Source organism: Lemur catta, chromosome 4, assembly GCF_020740605.2.
Source record: "Lemur catta isolate mLemCat1 chromosome 4, mLemCat1.pri, whole genome shotgun sequence".
NCBI classification, from domain to species: domain Eukaryota; kingdom Metazoa; phylum Chordata; class Mammalia; order Primates; family Lemuridae; genus Lemur; species Lemur catta.
This window is the reverse complement of record NC_059131.1, coordinates 1642856-1660951: the sequence shown is the minus strand read 5'-3', so window position 1 is coordinate 1660951 and position 18096 is coordinate 1642856. Positions and strand designations below refer to the sequence as shown.

The 18096-nt window shown below is 55.7% G+C and overlaps 1 protein-coding gene across 4 annotated transcripts in view; it reads left to right on the top strand.

The window, feature by feature from the left end:
• The window catches only part of EIPR1 (EARP complex and GARP complex interacting protein 1), a 111445-nt gene extending 100360 nt beyond the window's left edge, over positions 1–11085 (top strand). For all 4 annotated transcript variants that reach the window (XM_045548969.1, XM_045548967.1, XM_045548970.1 and 1 more), the window contains 4 exons: positions 5839–5975; positions 8477–8644; positions 10005–10172; positions 10580–11085. In XM_045548969.1, the coding sequence (XP_045404925.1) occupies positions 5839–5975; positions 8477–8644; positions 10005–10172; positions 10580–10754 (648 nt within the window). In that variant the 3' untranslated portion in view covers positions 10755–11085. The remainder of the gene's footprint in view (positions 1–5838; positions 5976–8476; positions 8645–10004; positions 10173–10579) is intronic.
• Positions 11086–18096: the final 7011 nt, after the last annotated feature.

Sequence of the window (18096 nt, the reverse complement as noted above, 5' to 3'; positions counted from 1 at the left end):
TGTCAGGCCTGGTCCCTGGCAAGGGGAATGAGTCCCTCATGCTTGGCTCAGAGAGTGTCAGCCCGTAAGGATGGGAAGGGACTCGAGGTGGGTGGTTTCAGCCCTTCGCAAGGCTGCCTTGCAGGTGGGGTGCACAGTGGGACGTGCCTCCGCAGGGTGCTGGTGTCCCCGTGCCCCAAACACCACAGCCCGGCGCTTCTTTATCCCGCTGTTCTCCTGCGGGAAGGCGGGAGGTGGTGCCTGCCTCCTCTGCCGGCCCGCGCTTCCCTCCCTGCTGTGACCTTGGTCCTGTGCTCCCCGGGGCTTCTCCTCCCCCCCAGATCTGGCCGCCTGCCGGCTCTGGGCTCCTGCTGGCGGGGACACAGCTCTTCGTCTCTGGGAATCTCACACGGAGACTCCGCTCAGACGTGCCCCACGCAAGCTGCTGCGGGGATGCGGGTCACATCGCTTTGTTCATCAGAAGGTGCTCTCTGTCTCGTTCACGTCCCGGCATTAGTAACATCGCGTCTGAAAGGTTTGTGGGATGCCTTTAATCATCCCTTTCTCCGGGCCCTGGACAAGCACTGAATATTTCTCTTTAATGCTGAAAAACAGATTACCACGCACATCACACCACACCCCGTGGAGCGCTTGCTGAGTTCTGTCTTCGTGTCACCGGGAAGCCAAAAAATGTGATTGATTAACCTTGCATCCTGCACCGTGCTGTCTGCCCTGAGTAGACCTCACAAATTGACGGCGACCTCTCTCTCGGGCTTTTATTAAAATTCGCCCTCAGACTTCTCTGCACCTGTGGGCACGGAGCCTTCAGAGCCGGGCATGCACACAGGAGTCCGCTCGGTCAGGGGAGGAGGATCAGGGCCAGGACGCGGGGCCACGGGGGCGTCACTGGCTCTCTGGGTTCCTGTCCTCCCCTCTGCGCAGTGCGGGGGTCCAGGGCCCGTCTCTGAGCGACTGAGGGTTCACTCGGGGGCCCCGCTCACCTCTGGCCAGTGCCCCCTGTGAGTCCCCCGGTGCCGTCTAACAAGTGGCCAGAGGTTACGCGCTCAGCATGGGCCACCTCTGCCATCCCGCGGTTCTCGTGGGGACAGGCAGGCTTCGGACCCTGGGCATGCTGCCCACCTCACGCCGACAGGTGAACCCGCCACCTGCCCGCTTTCTGAGTTCTGTGTTTAGCTCAAGGACACCCAGCTGCTGACTCTTCAGCCTGACTCCGCCCAGCCTGGGCCACCTTCCTGTTCCCCTTTGTCCCTGGCTATGCGTGCAGTCCCCTCCGGCAGCTTTGTTTACGTTTCCCGCGTCCTGCCTGGCGTGCACTTTTTTGCCGGGGACACCTCACTCCCCTGTTTCATGATGTAAGTTCTGCTCAACCTGGAAAACCCATCCTAGTCCTGAACCTCATGGCTCCTCCTCCAGCCCCTCCAGCCCGGGCACGCTCTCCTTTCTCTGAATCTCTGACTGTACCTTGCTGGTGTTACCCGGCCTGTCACCTGTGAGCCGGCTTTCTGGGCCTGCGCAGTTGTGCAGTCTCTGCGCCTCGGCTTCCTCACCTGTAAAATGGGCATATGAACACGCAGGTGACTACGGTGATGACTGCACTGAGAAGTGAGCACGGAATGCCAGCCTGGCGCTGATTAACTGACAGCTGGTTTCACCAGTGAAGTGTCTTCCCTCTGTTGCTCGCGTTGGCCGTTTGCCTCCGCGGCCGGACAGCGGCGTGAGGAAAGCACAGCCCCGTCCGCGACGCGCTCAGCGAGGCCCGGGCCTCCCTCGTACATACTTGTTGATCAGTTGCGTGGTTCACTGGTGATTGGTTGATGGATTAGTTAATTAACTAACTTGCTGTTTCAAAGCTCTAGACTAGTCTATGGCGCAGTTGAGGACATGTCGTGAGCTCTGTGGGTGTGGGAGCAGGCGGCCGCGGCGTGGCCGGTTCCGCCGTGAGACCTGGCAGAGGTGGAGTGGACGTCAGTGCAGGAGCTTCCGACGACAGAATCTCTTCTGAGGCTCGAACTCGGGTTGCTTTGCTGAGGTTTCGGGCCTTCTGCTGCTGGAGTGGCAGGTGGCGTCTTCCCAGAAAAGCTTCGTCACGAATTGGCTTGTCCAGTGCACTCTGCTGACCTTGCCTTACCTTCTAGAGATGTGAACGTGTGTTTTTATCTTTCTGAAGAGTTTGATAATAAGCCAGTCTGTGTAATAGAAAATGAATCAGAATACAGCGTGGATTAGTTAGAAAATATATCCAAGCCTTTTGTTATTTCTGCTTGTTGATCCTATGGTTTTTAGCATATTAGTTGTCACCAATGAATAATCATTACCTGATAACTAGGTCTTCAAAAACTAAATAGCACCTGCGAACATTGTGACTATTTTTTTTTTTTTTTTTTTTTTTACCTAAAAGGGATGCTACAAAAATATTTTTTCATTCATTTGTCTTTGTGGAGGTTAAAACGTTGAAAGGTAAAGCCAAAAACTAGCTCCCCCGGTGTCTCTAATAATGTATATTTTAGAGCCATTCTGGTGTTTCGTGGTGTTGCTACTGATGCCGTCTTTAGGTGACGAAGGTGTTCCGTCATTGCTGTTGGGAAGACTTATTTTGACCTACTCCCAAGTTGGCTTTTACCAGGTACAATCTGTGGCTTCGAGTTGGGGCCCGCGGCAAGAATTTCCTGCCCGTGTTTTCCTCCTCCCCTGTGGCTCTGCGACAGGGCTCCGCAGACCCCCAGCGCAGCCCGGCAGGCTCGCACGGCCACCTGGGCTTCCCCAGGAGCCGAGCCTTCCGTCCAGAGCCACCCCCGCCCACGCTCTCCGCTGTTCATCCGCACTGAGTGTTTCCAAGGAGCCCGACTCCCACGTGCCACGGAAAGTAACCGCACCCTTGCAACCAAACTGAATGTTCCTATGCTGTGATGGTAAGGAAAAGAAAGAGACTCTGTAGAATCCTCTAGAATGTGATGGGAAGGGAGGGCAGGAGACCATCACCCTATCGGCAGAGCTGTCCCCTCTCCTCTTGTTTTGTCTCTCTTGATTGTTCCTGGTGGCAGCCGACACAGCTGGACCAGTTGTCCTCGGGGAGTTTGGGGGTGAGGTCTGCGGGCGTCTGGCCTGGGGCTGTCAGACTGGTGCTCTGGGCAGCTTTGCCTCCTGCCCTGTGGGCGCCAGGAAGCCTGGCTGGAGGGGACATGTGAGCAGGCACGCGGGGAGCGGCGCCTGGACGGGAGGGTCCAGCTGCGGGTCCTGGCCGTGTGGTCCTGAGACACCAGGTTTCCCAGGTGCGGTCTCCCTCGTGCTCCAGCCGGTTCCAGTCCCGTGTCAGAGTGGCTGCGTGTGCTGCCTTTGTCCTGGGGAGGGTGTACAGGCCCCGGCCACCTCCCTGCACGTCCTCTGTGTCGGTGGCTCTCCTTCCTGACACCTGGCCCAGGCCCTGGCTTTCCTCGCCCGGCAGCACATGGCTCCCACCCGTCCCTACGGTTCTGCCCCCGCAGTTCTGCCCCCACAGCGGCCGCTGCCATCCGGCCTACCAGACGCTCCTGCAGACATCTTGGCCCGGGGTTCGGGCAGCCGGCTGCACCCTGCCTTCCCAGCCGCGGTGCCTGCCGTGGGGCTGCCTCTGCCTCTCCGCACTCCCGGCCCGGCTTCGCCTTTCAGTGCGGCCCACGCCCCAGGCCCCTCCGCTATGGCTTGCGGGTGATGTGCCGCTTAGACCCTCCGGGCAAGCCCATCGCGGTGCCCCGCACGGCAGGAGCACAGTTAACTCCGTGAGCCTGCAGCAGGAACGGCCTGCAGCTTTTTGTGGAGAAAATCCGTACGTCACACATGGTATATGTGACAGTGGAACAAACATTTTAACTGGGACGGTGTGAAACAGACCCCAGGCTTTCCCCAAGCGACATCCTGTGACTTCCCACAAGGCCCTGGGCTGTGGGGAAGAACAGGGTGGGTGGGGCTGGGCAGGGGCTGGGGGGCACTCAGGAGCTCCCAGACACGCAGGAAGGAGCAGGCCAGCAGCTGTCAGCTCGGAGGTCCAGGGGGAGCCTCAGGGTCCTTCTTGTGCCAGCCTGCAGGTGCTCCCTGCCCAGGCCTGTCCCCAGAGAGCGCTGACTGAGCCCTGTGGTCCTGCCCCAACTCCCAGAAATGCACCCACCCTGCCTCTGCCCAGATATGGGGTCATGGTTCCCTTGTCTTCCCCTGTGGGTCTCTGGTGTTCCCACCTCTTGGCCTCTTGTCACCGTAAGTCTCTGCTAAGCTGGTGGCTTTCGGTTTCTAGAAACGTCCCCTAAGTACCACGGTAGGATTTAGAAGTGGGAGATGGACGTGTGACCCTTCCTGGCCCGACACCTCTTCCTCCCAGCCAAGCTTAGCTTCTGTGCATCCCGTAGTGGTGACTGTCCCTCTCAGCTTCTCCCCAGGACCGTTTGGGTTCTCTGGTCACTCCGCAGTCTGTTCCCGTAGGATGGAGGCACACCGGGTGTTGTCCCTCCAGCCTCCAGGTGGCCACCTGCCAAGTTGGGAGCCTTCTGCTGTGGAGGGGACAGGTGTTCCCTGGGCCCAGGGGCTGTGAACCATGGCACCCCAGGCAGGTGGTGACCTCCGTGTTCTCACCGAGGACCCCACGTTCTCCCACTTCGTGAGGCACCAGCTTCCCAGCCGTGTCCCCGCCAGGCCCTGGCACAGCTGCACACTGTCGGGGAGTCCAGGCCTGGTTCTGTTCAAGCCTGGGTGGGCCCCGGCTGCTCGCATGGGCCCTGGACAAATCTCGTAAGACAGTGATGACCTCAGCTCGCCTCTCAGGGCCTCGCTGCCCGCGCGGCTCACTCCGACCCCTCCTGGCTCCCTCCGACCCCTCCCGGCTCCCTCCGACCCCTCCCGGCTCACTCCGGCCCCTCCCGGCTCCCTCCAACCCCTCTCGGCTCACTCCGACCCCTGCCAGCTCACTCTGGCCCCTCTCGGCTCACTCCGACCCCTCTCGGCTCACTCCGACCCCTCGCGGCCCGCCTCGCTGGGCGCCAGCCCCCTGGCGCTCAGGGCCCCTCTCGGGGGGCGCAGAAGAGCACATTGGTCTGGACGTTGGGTGAGCTGAGTGGCAGTGGGCTCGTGCACGTGGGCGGGTCTGGGGCAGGCGTGCCCGAGAGTGCCGCCAGGGCGGGCCTGGGTCCCCTCCGCCGGGAGCAGTCACCGTCTGAACCGACGTTCGAACCAGAGACTGAAGCAGGCTTTGTGAATGAAGTCCCAGGTGGGTGGGGAGGCGCGCCTCTGCCGGGCACGCGGGCCACCCCCTCTCTGCAGAAGGAGGTGTCTGCCCCAGCAGGCCACCCCGGGGGGTCCTGGGGAGTCTTCCTTATCAGCTGCCTGGCCTGCGAGGTTTAATTAACCTCCGCGTGAAGGATTCATAGATCCTCAAGATAAAGGAGAGGAAGAGGATGTGTACTGAAAACAATATTTGATCAGTAAATGTGTGTGTCCCTTTGTTATTCTAGAGCTGATCTTGTGGGCTTGTTTCATCTGTCTCTGGGGACAGGCAGATGTCTGAGCCACTCCGTATTGTCTTCTCCAAGTTCGAGCTGATTGTCTCTAATCACACACTGGCAAGCGGGTCCTCTTTAATAGACGTCTATTAATATGCGTTCTATTTTTTGCTGTGCTCAGTTTTATAGTCTTTTCCAAGTAAGGTTCAAACATTGTTGCCTTTTAAGGGAAGAAAACAAAGACAGAGCTCCCTAATTATTCTCAATAATTATTTTCAATAATATCCTTGAATATAGGATATCCTTTTGAGTTTTCTGAAATGAGTTAATTACTCCTCTTTTCTCCTTCCTTTGGAAAACCTCACGGCATCCCCAGCTGGCCAGTTCGGCATCCCTGGAAGGTAAGGGACAGCTGAAGTTCACCTCGGGACGGTGGAGCCCGCACCACAACTGCACCCAGGTGGCCACAGCGAACGACTCCGCCCTCCGAGGCTGGGACACCCGGAGCATGAGGTCAGTGAGCCGCGCCGACGCCGGCACCTCCTGCCCGTCGTGACGGTGACAGAGAGTGACATCAGCCAGCGCGCGGGGCACGGGGTCTGTCCGTCCGCATCTCCTGCCCGCAGGAAGCCGTAGACCCCGGCTCAGTCCCTCACCCCGGCCCGAGCCAGCCACCTGCCCCTCCGGTTGCTCTTTGCTGTCCCACACTGGTGTCTCTGCGCTGGCCGGGGTTTATGGTAGAAACCAAGGCCAGGGCTTTTGTGACACGCCGTGAGCAGGACGGTGACCGTGGCTGCTCTGTCACAGGACCGGCCACTGCGGGTTGGCAGTTGTCCCCTGGTTAAGTCTCTCTATGGAGTCGTCTGCCCATTTCTGAGCCTTCCAGAGACTTACCCGTCTGGTAATCATATTTTGTCATTTAAGTAATTATACACAGCCACCAGCAATTCTAATGGAACAAATAAGAGCGATTTTTCTGTTCCAGTTGTGATTTTGATAGGCAAAGGAGTGATGGTGGCACGTCTGTTGCCATGACAACAGAAGCCCACACAAGCTTTTTTAAGATACAGTTATCCCCTCGGCACACCGTAATTTATCACCGAGCTGAGAAGACGGATGTCATGTAATAGCTTGTGTGGCTTCCAGGGTGGGGGCGCAACTTTAAATTCAGTTCCGAGGCCCCTCTGAAAATTCAGGCTAATAAATAATCGCCGTTTCCTCAGCCCGGGCTGTGGGCGCGAAGGGCTTACTCCATTTCCCGAGCAGAAGCTGGAAGCCACAGGCTCAGACCCGACGCACATCCTTGCAGTGGCTCCTCCTGTCCTGTGGCCACCCCTCCCTTTGTGCCACGTGCTTTGAAGGATGTGAGGAATTTCAGTGTCTAAAGACCAGAAACCCGACTACTGGCATCACAGACCAAAGAGTAGATGCGCTTGGCTCGGCTGGTGACATCCGCGCCCCGCGGTGCCTCGGCCCAGCGCCTTCTCCTTGGCGCGCAGCCTCGGTTTTCATTTAGCAGGATGCCGCTGGTGATTCCTCCAGATCGTGTTAGGCTCTTGGGTCAAAGGTCCCGCCACAGGAGCACGCAGGAACCTTGTCAGTACCTAGTGCGTGTGGCCGTCCACCCAATTCCCTAGGAACTTGCCAAATTTTAATTTCATACCTTTGCCTGTTTCCCTCGAAAGATCTTGAGGTTTAGGGTATCTTATTTTAAGAAAAAAGATCAGGATATTTAAAAGGCACAAGATATAATATAAAAACTGGAAGATTTAAGGATGGTTTGGGGTTGGAAAATGCAGTGTGGGAGAAGAAAGGTGAAAGAAATTGAGTTTTTCTACCTTGGAGAGCAGAGAACAAGGATGGTCTTTGGAGGCATGAAGGAGAATCACTGAGAATTACAGGCACAGAAGTTCCTGGTTGTTCACCGTCCACCCGGAAGCCGTGGCGAGGGAGGGAGGAAGGTGATGCCGGAGAGATGTCAGTTCCACCTGGGTGGGGTGGCGGGACCGCGGGGGCCATGCTGTCAGCCGTGGGCCGTTGCTGTCGGGGCACACGCGTCGTGTTCCTCGCCCCATCCTGCCTTCCTGCATGGTCGGCCCTCTGTTTGGGGTTCGTGACCTCAGAAGGCGCCATGATAGGCAGATACTGTGACTTCAGACCCTGCACAGAGCAGCCAGAAGGAGAGGGGTCCGGGCTTAAGTTGGGTGTGTGTGCGAGCGTGTGCCTGCCCTCTCATGTGTGCACTCTGGTGCATGTGTGCAGTGTGTACATGTGAGCTGGTATGCGTGACTATGTGTGCGCGAGCGTGTGCCTACCCTCTCGTGTGTATGTGTGCATGTGTGAATATACATGCATACGTGTGTACATGTGAGCTGGTATGCATGACTCTGTGCACGTGCACATGCACTATTTCAACCCCCCCCCTTTGGAACGAGTGGCTCGCCCTGGACCCCCGGTGCTGACACCCTGAGGTGCTGTGACCGGATGAAGAACAGGCCTCCTGGTGGCAAACACCTTCTCCTTCATTTTTTCATGGATTTTCCACTTTTTCCAACCTTTTCTCTCTATGTATCTCCCAATGCCAACAACACAGTTTGTTCTGCCTTTGTCCCCTGTCTCTTTCCCTTTTCCTTTCTTTCTTCACTGTATCTTCCAAACACTTGTCAAGTGTCCTGTGCAAAAGTCCATTTCAGCCTCTCTGTGGCGTCGCAGCCTCTCCGGCAGCCTCATCTGCAAGACACCAAGTCACGTGTTTGATGGGCACAAACCAGCGTCACTTCCACAGCCGCCAGGAGGGCCAGAGATGCTCCCGGAGAGGCCAGCGCATTACTGCCATGTTGCTGGGCTGGGGACACCCAGTGCCAGCCTCCTGTCAGAGGGGGACGTCAAGGGGACCCGCGCTCCCCGGGCCAGGGGACCGGGCAGGATCGGGGAAGCTGGTGTGTGCCTGCAGAGCCGGGTGGCTTTTCATAACCCATTTGGTATTTTCTGTGCTGTTCTTTTTCTTCCCGCAGCCAGATCTACTGCATCGAGAACGCCCACGGCCAGCTGGTGCGGGACCTCGACTTTAATCCCAACAAGCAGTACTACTTGGCGAGCTGCGGGGACGACTGCAAGGTGAAGTTCTGGGACACCCGGAATGTCACGGAGCCCGTGAAGACCCTGGAGGAGCACTCCCACTGGTGGGCCGCCGTCGGCGTGTCGGGAAGGGGCTGTGCGGGTGGTTTTGCTATCACTTTACCATCGGAAAGACACGGACCAGCTTAGTTTGTGTTGCTGTGAATCATTCAATCAACCCAGTGTTATTTTTCCTAAAGAAACACTAATTCCAAATCTGAGTGTTTGTGATCTATAAACGTAGGGAAAGAAGAAAAACATTAAATTCTGTTTTCTCCTGAAACAGTGCCGGTTGAAGTATGCAAAAATGAATGTGCACAGATGTTCCCGCAGCATTGTTGCACTGCCGGAAAGCTGGAAGGCACCCAGTGTCCGTCATTAGGGACTGGTTAAGTGAATCAGGTGACGTGCGTGTAGGAGATCACGCAGCTGTCGGGAAGCGTGAGGCACATTGACGCGTGTGTGCATGTGGACGCAGGCCCCAGATCCCTCGCTGTTTCTGAAATGTTGTGAGTGTTTCCCGTGTGCTGGCACTCTGTGCTAAGCAGGTAGAAAGACCAAGTCGCGGCCTAGTGTGTGCACTATAAATCCGTCTCTGTTCACATCAAGCCCGTGTGTGCATGCGGGTGCACACGCACACGCACACGCACACGCAGAAGGAAAGGCTGAGAGGGCGAGAGCCGCGCTGTCACCAGAAGTCCTCTCCCAGGCGAGGAGGGGCCCGCCACAGGGATTTCGGTCCCGTGGCCCACGTCTCTGAATGGTTTGAATTACTTATCAGAAGCTCTATTGTTTCTGCAATCAGAAAATTAAAACCCCAGGAGACTGGCGTGCAGTTTTGATAAGTGCAGTGAGTCGCTGTGATTTCCTGCAGGCCAAGGGGCTGCGCCCAACTGTGCCCTGGGCCGGCGGGAGCCCCGCGTGGGCGGCGTCTGTGCTCTCTGCCGCCCAGAGGCGGGAGCTCACCCGCCCAGGGCACGTGTGGGCGGGAAGCCCGTCCTGCGTGGTCAGAACCCCAGGACGCACCCCCGGACCCCCGGAGACCTCCGTCGCTCCTGTATCAGGGCCCGTGGCCCCTGTTGGTTGGGAAGACGTCACAGGGCTTTGTTTGATGTTGCAGGCTGTTAGTAATCCACTATTACCTGGGGGGCAGTTTTTGTTGTTAGGATTTTAGAAAGTTTTCTGAAATACTGAGCAATGGGCTTTTTCCTCCTGTAGGTTTCAGTTCACATTTAGTCTCTTTTTATCTGCTGGGACTTAAGAGAATGTTTTAGAGAAACATACGGTAAACCTAATCCTCTGCTAAAACCACCTGATGTCAGACCGCAGGATTGGGGGTTGGTGGCCTGGCGGTGCCAACGCGGGCACAGTGTGCCCGCCGTCCACGGGACACGCGTGGCTCAGCGCTGTGCCTGCCCTTTGCAGGGTGTGGAACGTCCGCTACAACCACTCGCACGACCAGCTGGTCCTCACCGGCAGCAGCGACAGCAGGGTCATCCTCTCCAACATGGTGTCCATCTCCTCGGAGCCCTTTGGCCACTTGGTGGACGATGATGACATCAGTGACCAGGAGGACCACCCGCCCGAGGAGAAGTAAGGACACAGCCGCTCTCGCAAATGGTGTCTTGGTGCAGGTGGTTTATGCAGAAAGCAGCCAGCGCGTGGCTAAGGTGACATTCTCCTTCCTCACCACTCGGGGCGTTGGGATCGGCACCCACGACGGGAGGCCCCTGTGCCACCTCTGATAGGGTGTTCCCCAGGCTCCCACGGTCTGAGGGCCAGAGACACCACGGTAGCACCAGACGACGACATGGATGTCCCTGTCCCACTGCAGGGAGGGCTGCACTTGTGCAGGCGCCAGCCCGCTCTTCAGCACAGCCTCCGCAGGCCTTCCTGTCCTGTGGGGGAGACACTCGGGCCGTCTGGCCTTGTCCCCTGGCAGGAGCGCTCACGTCCCCTCTGTGCCGCCTTGCTCACGCCGTGTCTCTGTTGCGTTGCAGGAGTAAGGAGCCGCTGCAGGACAACGTCATCGCCACCTACGAGGAGCACGAGGACAGCGTGTACGCCGTGGAGTGGTCCTCCGCCGACCCGTGGCTCTTCGCCTCCCTGAGCTACGACGGGAGGCTGGTTATCAACCGGGTGCCGCGGGCTCTGAAGTACCACATACTGCTCTAGCACCACCCGCATCCCTGATTTACCCTCTTGGCCGATCCTTGACAGTCTGCAGCTGCTTGGAAGTAATTAGTTTTCCAAATAGATCCCAGTCTGGGGAACCCGCATTGCCTTCCAACGTGAGCGTTTATAAGCCACGGTGGAGCTTCTGCCCACGCACGGCTGACACCTGAACCAGGTCCCCTCGCAGGTGGGGACCTGACCGTGCTGGGCAAATCCGTGCCTACCGACCGCCGCTCCGTGTCCCTCCTCTCTTAGGGTGTGGGGAGTCTCACTTTTACATGTTAGCTCGTCTTTCCCTTGAGGTTGGAGAATAAAACGAGCCCACGCTGCACAGGTGCCAGCTCATCATTTCAGGGGCGCCGCTGCTCGTGGCCACGTCACCCGGGTCTTCGTTCACTTTCCCTTTCCTGACCCAGGAAAAACGCGGCTGGACGAGGTGCCCTTTCCCCAGCCGCCTCGTGCGGAACTGCGGGCCCTGCTGGCCGGCGGAGGTGGCTCCCAGCGCGCCCTGGGCTGGCGCCATGCGGACGCGTGTCCACTTTTGGGACGTCCCTGCCCGTCCCGTGCTGCTCCTGCTCCCGCTGGCCGGCAGCCGTGGAAATGCTGCTCTCTGTCATCCCCCAGGTCAGGACTGGGCTCCGTCCCTCAGCTGTTGGGGACCCCCAGCCCCCACACGCGTCTGTCATGGACACCCCTCCTCAGGGACCCCCAGAGACTGACCGCAAAGCCCCTGGTCCATTGCTCCTTCCGTGGACGTGCAGGGTCCGTTCTGCGCGTGCCTGGTGCAGGGTCCCGCCCGAGCAGCCCCGGGCCCGGACGCTGGGCCCCACCTGGCCAGGTGTCCTTGCAGGCACCACTTCTCCTCACCTGTGGTGGGAGGGAAGGGCGGGCGAGCTCACAGGCCCGGCCAGCTCTAAGGTGTGATGGTTCCACCCCAGGGCTCGCCTGACAGGTTCACCGCTGTTAGAAAACACCTGAGAATGAGACATTCTGGCTGGGGCCGTCTATTCTCCCGGAGTGTCTGTGTGTCGTCTAAGGTCACTGTGAGCCCAGAAGGGCACATGCTGGGTGTTGTGAGCGTCCCCAGCAGGGTGGGGACTGTGGGCGGGCAGGAGGGTGAGGGCGGCTGGCCAGGTGTGCCAAGGCCCTCCGGCATTTCTGCGTCCAGGCAAGACGTGCGTGCGTGGGGAGTGCAGAGCAGATCTGACGGGAGCTGGGTGTGCGTTTAGCAGCATTAGCTGAGGGCTCCTGGGTTGCAGGCACCTCCAGATGCTGCAGATGCCGCAGTGAGGTGAGTCTCGGCTTACCTGGTGTCCACACGTGTCAGCCCGTGCTCGGGGAGGAGTGCAGGTGGGCCTGGGGAGCCAGGCCCAGGTGGGGGGCCGGCCACACAGGTGGGCTGCAGAGGCCTGGGCGGGGGAGCAGGGCAGGGCATGGGGGACTCTGCCTTTTGAGACAAGAAGCCAACAGACAGGCACGGACGGAAGATTTGCAGTCACGGTGGAGGGTCGCTGCCCCTGCTGGGCTGTGGCCGTTCTGCCGGTCACATCCGTGGTGCAGTGGGGACGCTGCCTCCTTCGCAGCCGGCAGGCCGCGCTGTGCCCGGCGCTCCCCAGGAGCGGGGTGTGTGTCATTTCCACTGCGTGCTGGTTATGAACAGGTGCGCGTACCTGTGTGCAGGTATCAATATTTACGTAAACGTAGGCTTATCTTCCAGGGCAGAGTTGGCAAATGGCCCGCAGGCCGGATCCACAGGACCACCCGCGTTTGCAAACGCTCATTTGCATGTGTCTGTGGCTGCTGGTGGGACAGCGGCAGACAGCGACCTGTGGCCTCTAAGCGTTCACGGCCAGGCCGTCCCCAGAAAGCCTGCAGACCCTGCAGCAGCGTAAATGCCGCACCGCGGAGGCCTGGGCCATGTGGTGCCCGCTTGACTTGGAGAGAAGCCGCTGCCCGGCTGTTTCCAGAAGGCCGCGCCCTCCAGTTCCCACCGGGGGTGCCGAGTGGTCCACCCCGCTGACCCACCCACACAGGGTGTATTTTAGCCTCTCCAGGTGGGGGCTGTTTGTCATTTCAGTTTGCACTTTCCTGGCAGCTGAGGGTCCCGAGCAGCTTCTGTGATTATGTTCCATCCCTGTATCCTCTTTGGTAGAGCCTGTTTTTTAAATTAGATTGATTGTTAATTTATGTATTTAATTACTATCGATTACTTTTGAGAGTTCTTTATATATTTTACATATAAGTCCTTTGTCAGTTATGTGATTTGCAAATATCTTCTCCCAGTTTTTAGCCTCATCTTTCGTTGTCTTACCAGTATCTTTTGCAGAGCCACAGTTTTCAATTCCAATGAGTTGCAGCCTGCCCGGTTTTCCTTCATGGTGCTGGGCCTAAGAACTCTGCCCGATCCCAGGCCACCAAGGTTTTCTCCAATGTTTTCTTCTAAAAATTTTATAGTTTTCCATTTTACATTTAGATCCACGACCTATTTGGGGCTAATTTTTTAAATTAGGTGTGAGATTCAGGTTCTGGTTGTTTCTTTGCACATAGACACCCAAGCATTCCAGCACTGCTTGTGGAGAAAACCCCCCTATCCTTCCTCCGTGAATCGCGCTTGGTCCTTTGTCAGTGACCAGGGGGCCCTACGTGGGGGCTGTTTCTGGACCTTTGTCCTCTGATCCCAGCGTCTGTCATCTGGGAGTTTGCAAACAGCTTTGTGGGCTGTTGTCATGAGCCCCTGCTGCCCGGAGTCCCAGCTCTGTCCTGTGTCTGCGACTCCCCTTCTTGTCCTCCAGCCGTCAGACTGGGGCTTCGTCACCCTGTTCGCTGCCCCCTGTCACGGCTGCTGTGTCTGGGACCAGTGGCAGGTGGCCCGAGAGGGAAGAAGCTGCAGGTGCCCCTGGGACTGGTTGGAGAGGAAGGGCCCCGTCCTCAGGGTCACGCCTGCTGCCTCTGCAGCCCCCACCCCCAACCCCTGAGATGCCCAGGGCTGGGATGAGAGACCCCCCCTCTTCCTGAGGAGACAGGGCATCCCCCTGCTGCACGTGGCCCAAGACCCCTGTTTGCTCCTCGGCCAGAGCCAGAAGGCCTCGCCTGGGGTGGCCCAGTCCCTGCCGATGTCTGTTTCCAGTTCCGACCCGCGCCGGGTCTTGGCCAGGGGAGCCCAGGGGCATAAATGAAAAAGTGGTAAACTCGTGGGGGTTTGGTGGCACTTCACACTAGCCCCCCCGTTAGCTAGCACGGCCCCACGGAGCCACTCGTGCCGCCTGCCTGTGTCCTCGCTGCACTCAGTGAGGGGAGGCCAACGCACCTGCTCGTCCTGCCGGGGCCAGAGCTCTGGGGGCCTAACGCAAAAGGTCACCCAGCTGCTGTGTTGACCATCGACCGTAGGAGCAGTGAGACCTCCTGGAGCTGCGGTCCTCACCCCCCGGGCTGCGGACCAGTACCCGTGGGCTGTTAGGAACCAGCCGCACAGCAGGAGGTGAGCGGCAGGTGAGCAAGGGAGGCTTCATCTGTGTTTACAGCTGCCCCCATCGCTCGCATCACAGCCTGAGCTCTGCCTCCCGTGAGATCAGCGGCGTTAGAGTCTCGTAGGAGCCAGAACCCTGCTGTGAACCGCACACGCGCGGCATCCAGGCTGCCCCTTGTGAGGATCCAGTGCCTGATGGTGTGAGCTGGAGCTGAGGTGGTGACGCGAGTGCTGGGGAGCGGCTGCAAATACGGATCATCATTAGCAGACAGTAAATGTGATGCCCTTGAATCATCCTGAAACCACCACCCGCCCTCTCCGTCCGTGGAAAAATCATCTTCCATGAAGCTGGTTCCTGGTGTCCAAAAGGTTGGGGACAGCTGACTTAGAGTGCAATCGTAAGGAATGCTGGTGACACGGACCGTCTCTGAGAGATGACAGAGACGCTGAGCGGTGGCTGCATTTCGCAGGAGGAGCCCTGGGTCATACTGACAGGTTAGAAGTAGGCGCGAGGCGAGGAGGACGAGGAGGACCCGGTTCATAGCCTGAGCGGCCAGAGGGGCTGCTGGGACAGGAAAGACGGGCGGAGGTGGGCCCGGGTGGGGGACGAGCTTGCTTTGGGGCGGAGTCTGACATGCAGGTGGTGATGTGGGACAGGTGTGTGGATATGTGAGAGGAGTTGAAAGGAGAAGCCCAACTGTGCCAGGTTACTCAGCGTCATCCCGGTGCAGGTGGGACCCCGCGCCCTGGGCCGGGAGCTCACAGGGATCCCTGCAGAGCGGCCCACGCTGTGCCGGGGCGAGGAGCCCGCAGGGGAGTGGGGAGGAGCGTCAGGGAGGCAGGCGGCGTCTGGGAGCCACGAAAAGTGGGGGTTTCCTGTAGAAGGATCGAGGCTCTTCTGGAGCTGCTGACGGGGTGTCAGATAGGGTGAGAATCCAGTGGAGAGGGAGTGTGACAGTGTGACAGTGTGGCAGCACCGGGAGTCCCGCGGGAGGGGCCGGAGCAGTGGGACGGGAGGGACGGGAGGACGTCTGCGAACAGCTTGCTCATGGCCCTGCTACCAAAGGGAGCTGGACTCGAGGGGCAGCCCAGGGACCTGTGGCCACAAGGTCTTCCGTTTCTTTTTAAGGAGAAATAGCTCTGTGTTTGCGTAGAGGCCAAGAGAAAAATTCCCCTTCACCCTAAGGTTCAATGAAAAATCACTTTGAAAAAGCAGATTAATTGGAGAAAAGGCACACAAAATTTATTCTTGTGGCAGCCCCCAGTGGGTGCAGGGCTCATACGCCCCCTCACCCCCGAGGTCGCAGGAGGACGGGGCTGGCTCGTGGCCGACAGGCCGTGGGGAGGGCGCCGGGGCCGGGCCGCCAGGGTGGTCTCGTTCCGCAGAGGAAGCTCGGTAGCGGCCCGCAGAGCATAGACGGCAGGCAGAGAATAGACGGCAGGCAGAGAATCGATGGCTGGCGTTTCTTTCCGACCTTTAAAGGCGTCAGGTCTTGGTTAATCTCTCCTGGAGTGGGACAGGGAGGCCTGGCTGCGTCGAGCGGCTTCTGCAGACGCAAATCCCCCCGCGAGGACGGCTTGGCAGGGCCGCCTGTGCCGGCTCTCCGCGGCCCTCTCACAATATGCCGCAGAAATACATTTTGGGGTAAAATATTTTCATTTCCTTCAGTCCCACTGTGAAACTTTAAAGTCACACATTAGAAGCCAAGGTGACGGAGCTTTGGAGAGATTTGGGTTAGAAGTTGTTAGATAGACAAAGGAGTGGAAAAAGAAATTGAGATAAACAGAAAAGAACAAATTTAAATACACTGCTGCACATGGTTTTGAATCCGTCTCTTAGTCCCAAGAACAGGTCGGTTTGGTTAAACGCCGTCCCAGCCTGGGAGGTGGCGCCGCACCCGGCTAGGCCTGTAAACATGGTGCTGGCAAACAGATCTTTGCCAACTGGCGTTTCTATGGAAACAGAAGAAAAAGAAAGGTTAATGTGTGGAGTGGTCAATAGACTAGTTTTTCTGGAGTCTTGAAGTATCTTTGGACTGCAGTGGCAATTTGACAGGTTTTTTGGATTATAGTCCAAACGAGGTGGTTAAGTGAACTTTTGGGGTAATCTTTACGTCAGTAGGCAAGAAGTCTGTTTATACGTAAGTTGTGATTCTTCTCAAAGTTTATTTAAGCTGTCTAGTTTTAGTATGTAGGGCTTTAAGAAAAGCACAGTTTTAATTTTTAGTGATGTGAAGTCAGAAACATGGAAGAAAAGTTGAAAACAGGAGACTTGTAGCCAAGAAATAATTTAGAATTTAGTCTAAATTATAGGCAAATGATAAAAACTCAAAAACAATGGGTAAGGCTAGACTCTAATAAAAGTTATATTATAGTTTTGGGGTTTTTTGAAACATAATATTTTTTCTCTAGTCTCTCATTTTTACCAAAGACAAATTCTAGAAGGACCAATTTACTTGTAAAATAAGTTTTAGTCTATTATACTTGGCTTGATTACTTGTATAAAGTGTAGTGAGAAGAGTGGTTGGCTATATAGGCTCTGTTAAATTGCTTTGTTGGAACTTTTTAATGAAGAGTCTCAGATTAGACTTTTAAAAGGCTAAGAAGCCAAGCCAAGGTTTTGCCATCAGGCTGTGCTTATAATAACCATACGAATTGCGTGAATTCTTTTTTCCTCGAGGTCCCCAATCACTTTAGGTTCCTGGGCCTATCAGAAAGTGATGTTCTTTACTGGCCACCGGTCAGGAACCTTGTAAAGGAACCACACGGGCGAGGTACTAGGGCCAGCCCTCTCAAGGCACTTTTTACCAGCTCTGTAAACTCAACCTCAATTCTGTAAAGCAGTCTGGTCGTATCTGAAAATATGTCCTTCTAGGCAAAGCCTTGGTAAAATAATCGGCGTCTCCAATTGTGTCCTGTTGCAAAAGAAAATGGATTTTTATTAAATTATGTAAATAACTATATTGTCATAAATTAAGAATACTCACAAGTAGTTTTTAAATTTTGGAGAAAGGTAGAGAGAAAGATAAGTGCTCACAAAGGTATACTTTAGCTCAAAAGAAAAATCTGGAGAACAAGACAGTTAAAGTTTTAAACAAAAGTCATAAAAAATATTTTAGTTCTCTATTAGTTTAATCCCATGTAATTAATTTTACTCCACTTAATGTTGGGTTAGCAATCTACCTGAACATATCAGATTTTTAATCAGAGTCCTGGAAGTTTTTACATAGTCCCACGGTGTGATCTCTAAAGTTACCAGAAACCTGTATTTAAGAGTACATGTCACAGTCCTTTTTATGAATTTCCTTAAAGCAGCAGCAAATTTTGGACTATAGCTGATTATAAACTGCTTTTTGAGATGAATTAAAGTAAAACAACAATTGTGAATGACAAAAATCTTAGAACAGTCATGGGTAGAGACACAATTGATAAGGAAATTTGGTAATTTTTGTGGCACAGTAATTTAACATAATAATCATAATTACTGATAACATGTACTAAGACATACCAGAATTTTAGGAATCTCATACAATTTTGGAACTCATATTAAAAAACAGTTTATATAAATATAACCTAAAGAAAGTTAAATACCATTTTTTGTTAAATAGCTATCCCTGTATGATTTTAACATACCAAATAAGCCTAATATGTCTCTCTTGGACTTCCAGGTACCCTCATACTCAAAAAGTTAGTTTGTAGTAAAAAATGCTGAATTTAGAATTTGAAATTTTGATTTTGGAAAGTTTGTCAAATATCAAAAGTTTAAAACACTTTCTCAAAATGAGATCACATGTCACACTGTAATAGTCATTTAATTAGCCAAAAACGTTAATTTAAAGATTTTTAAAAGCAAAACCCTTTACTCTTGGATAGAGA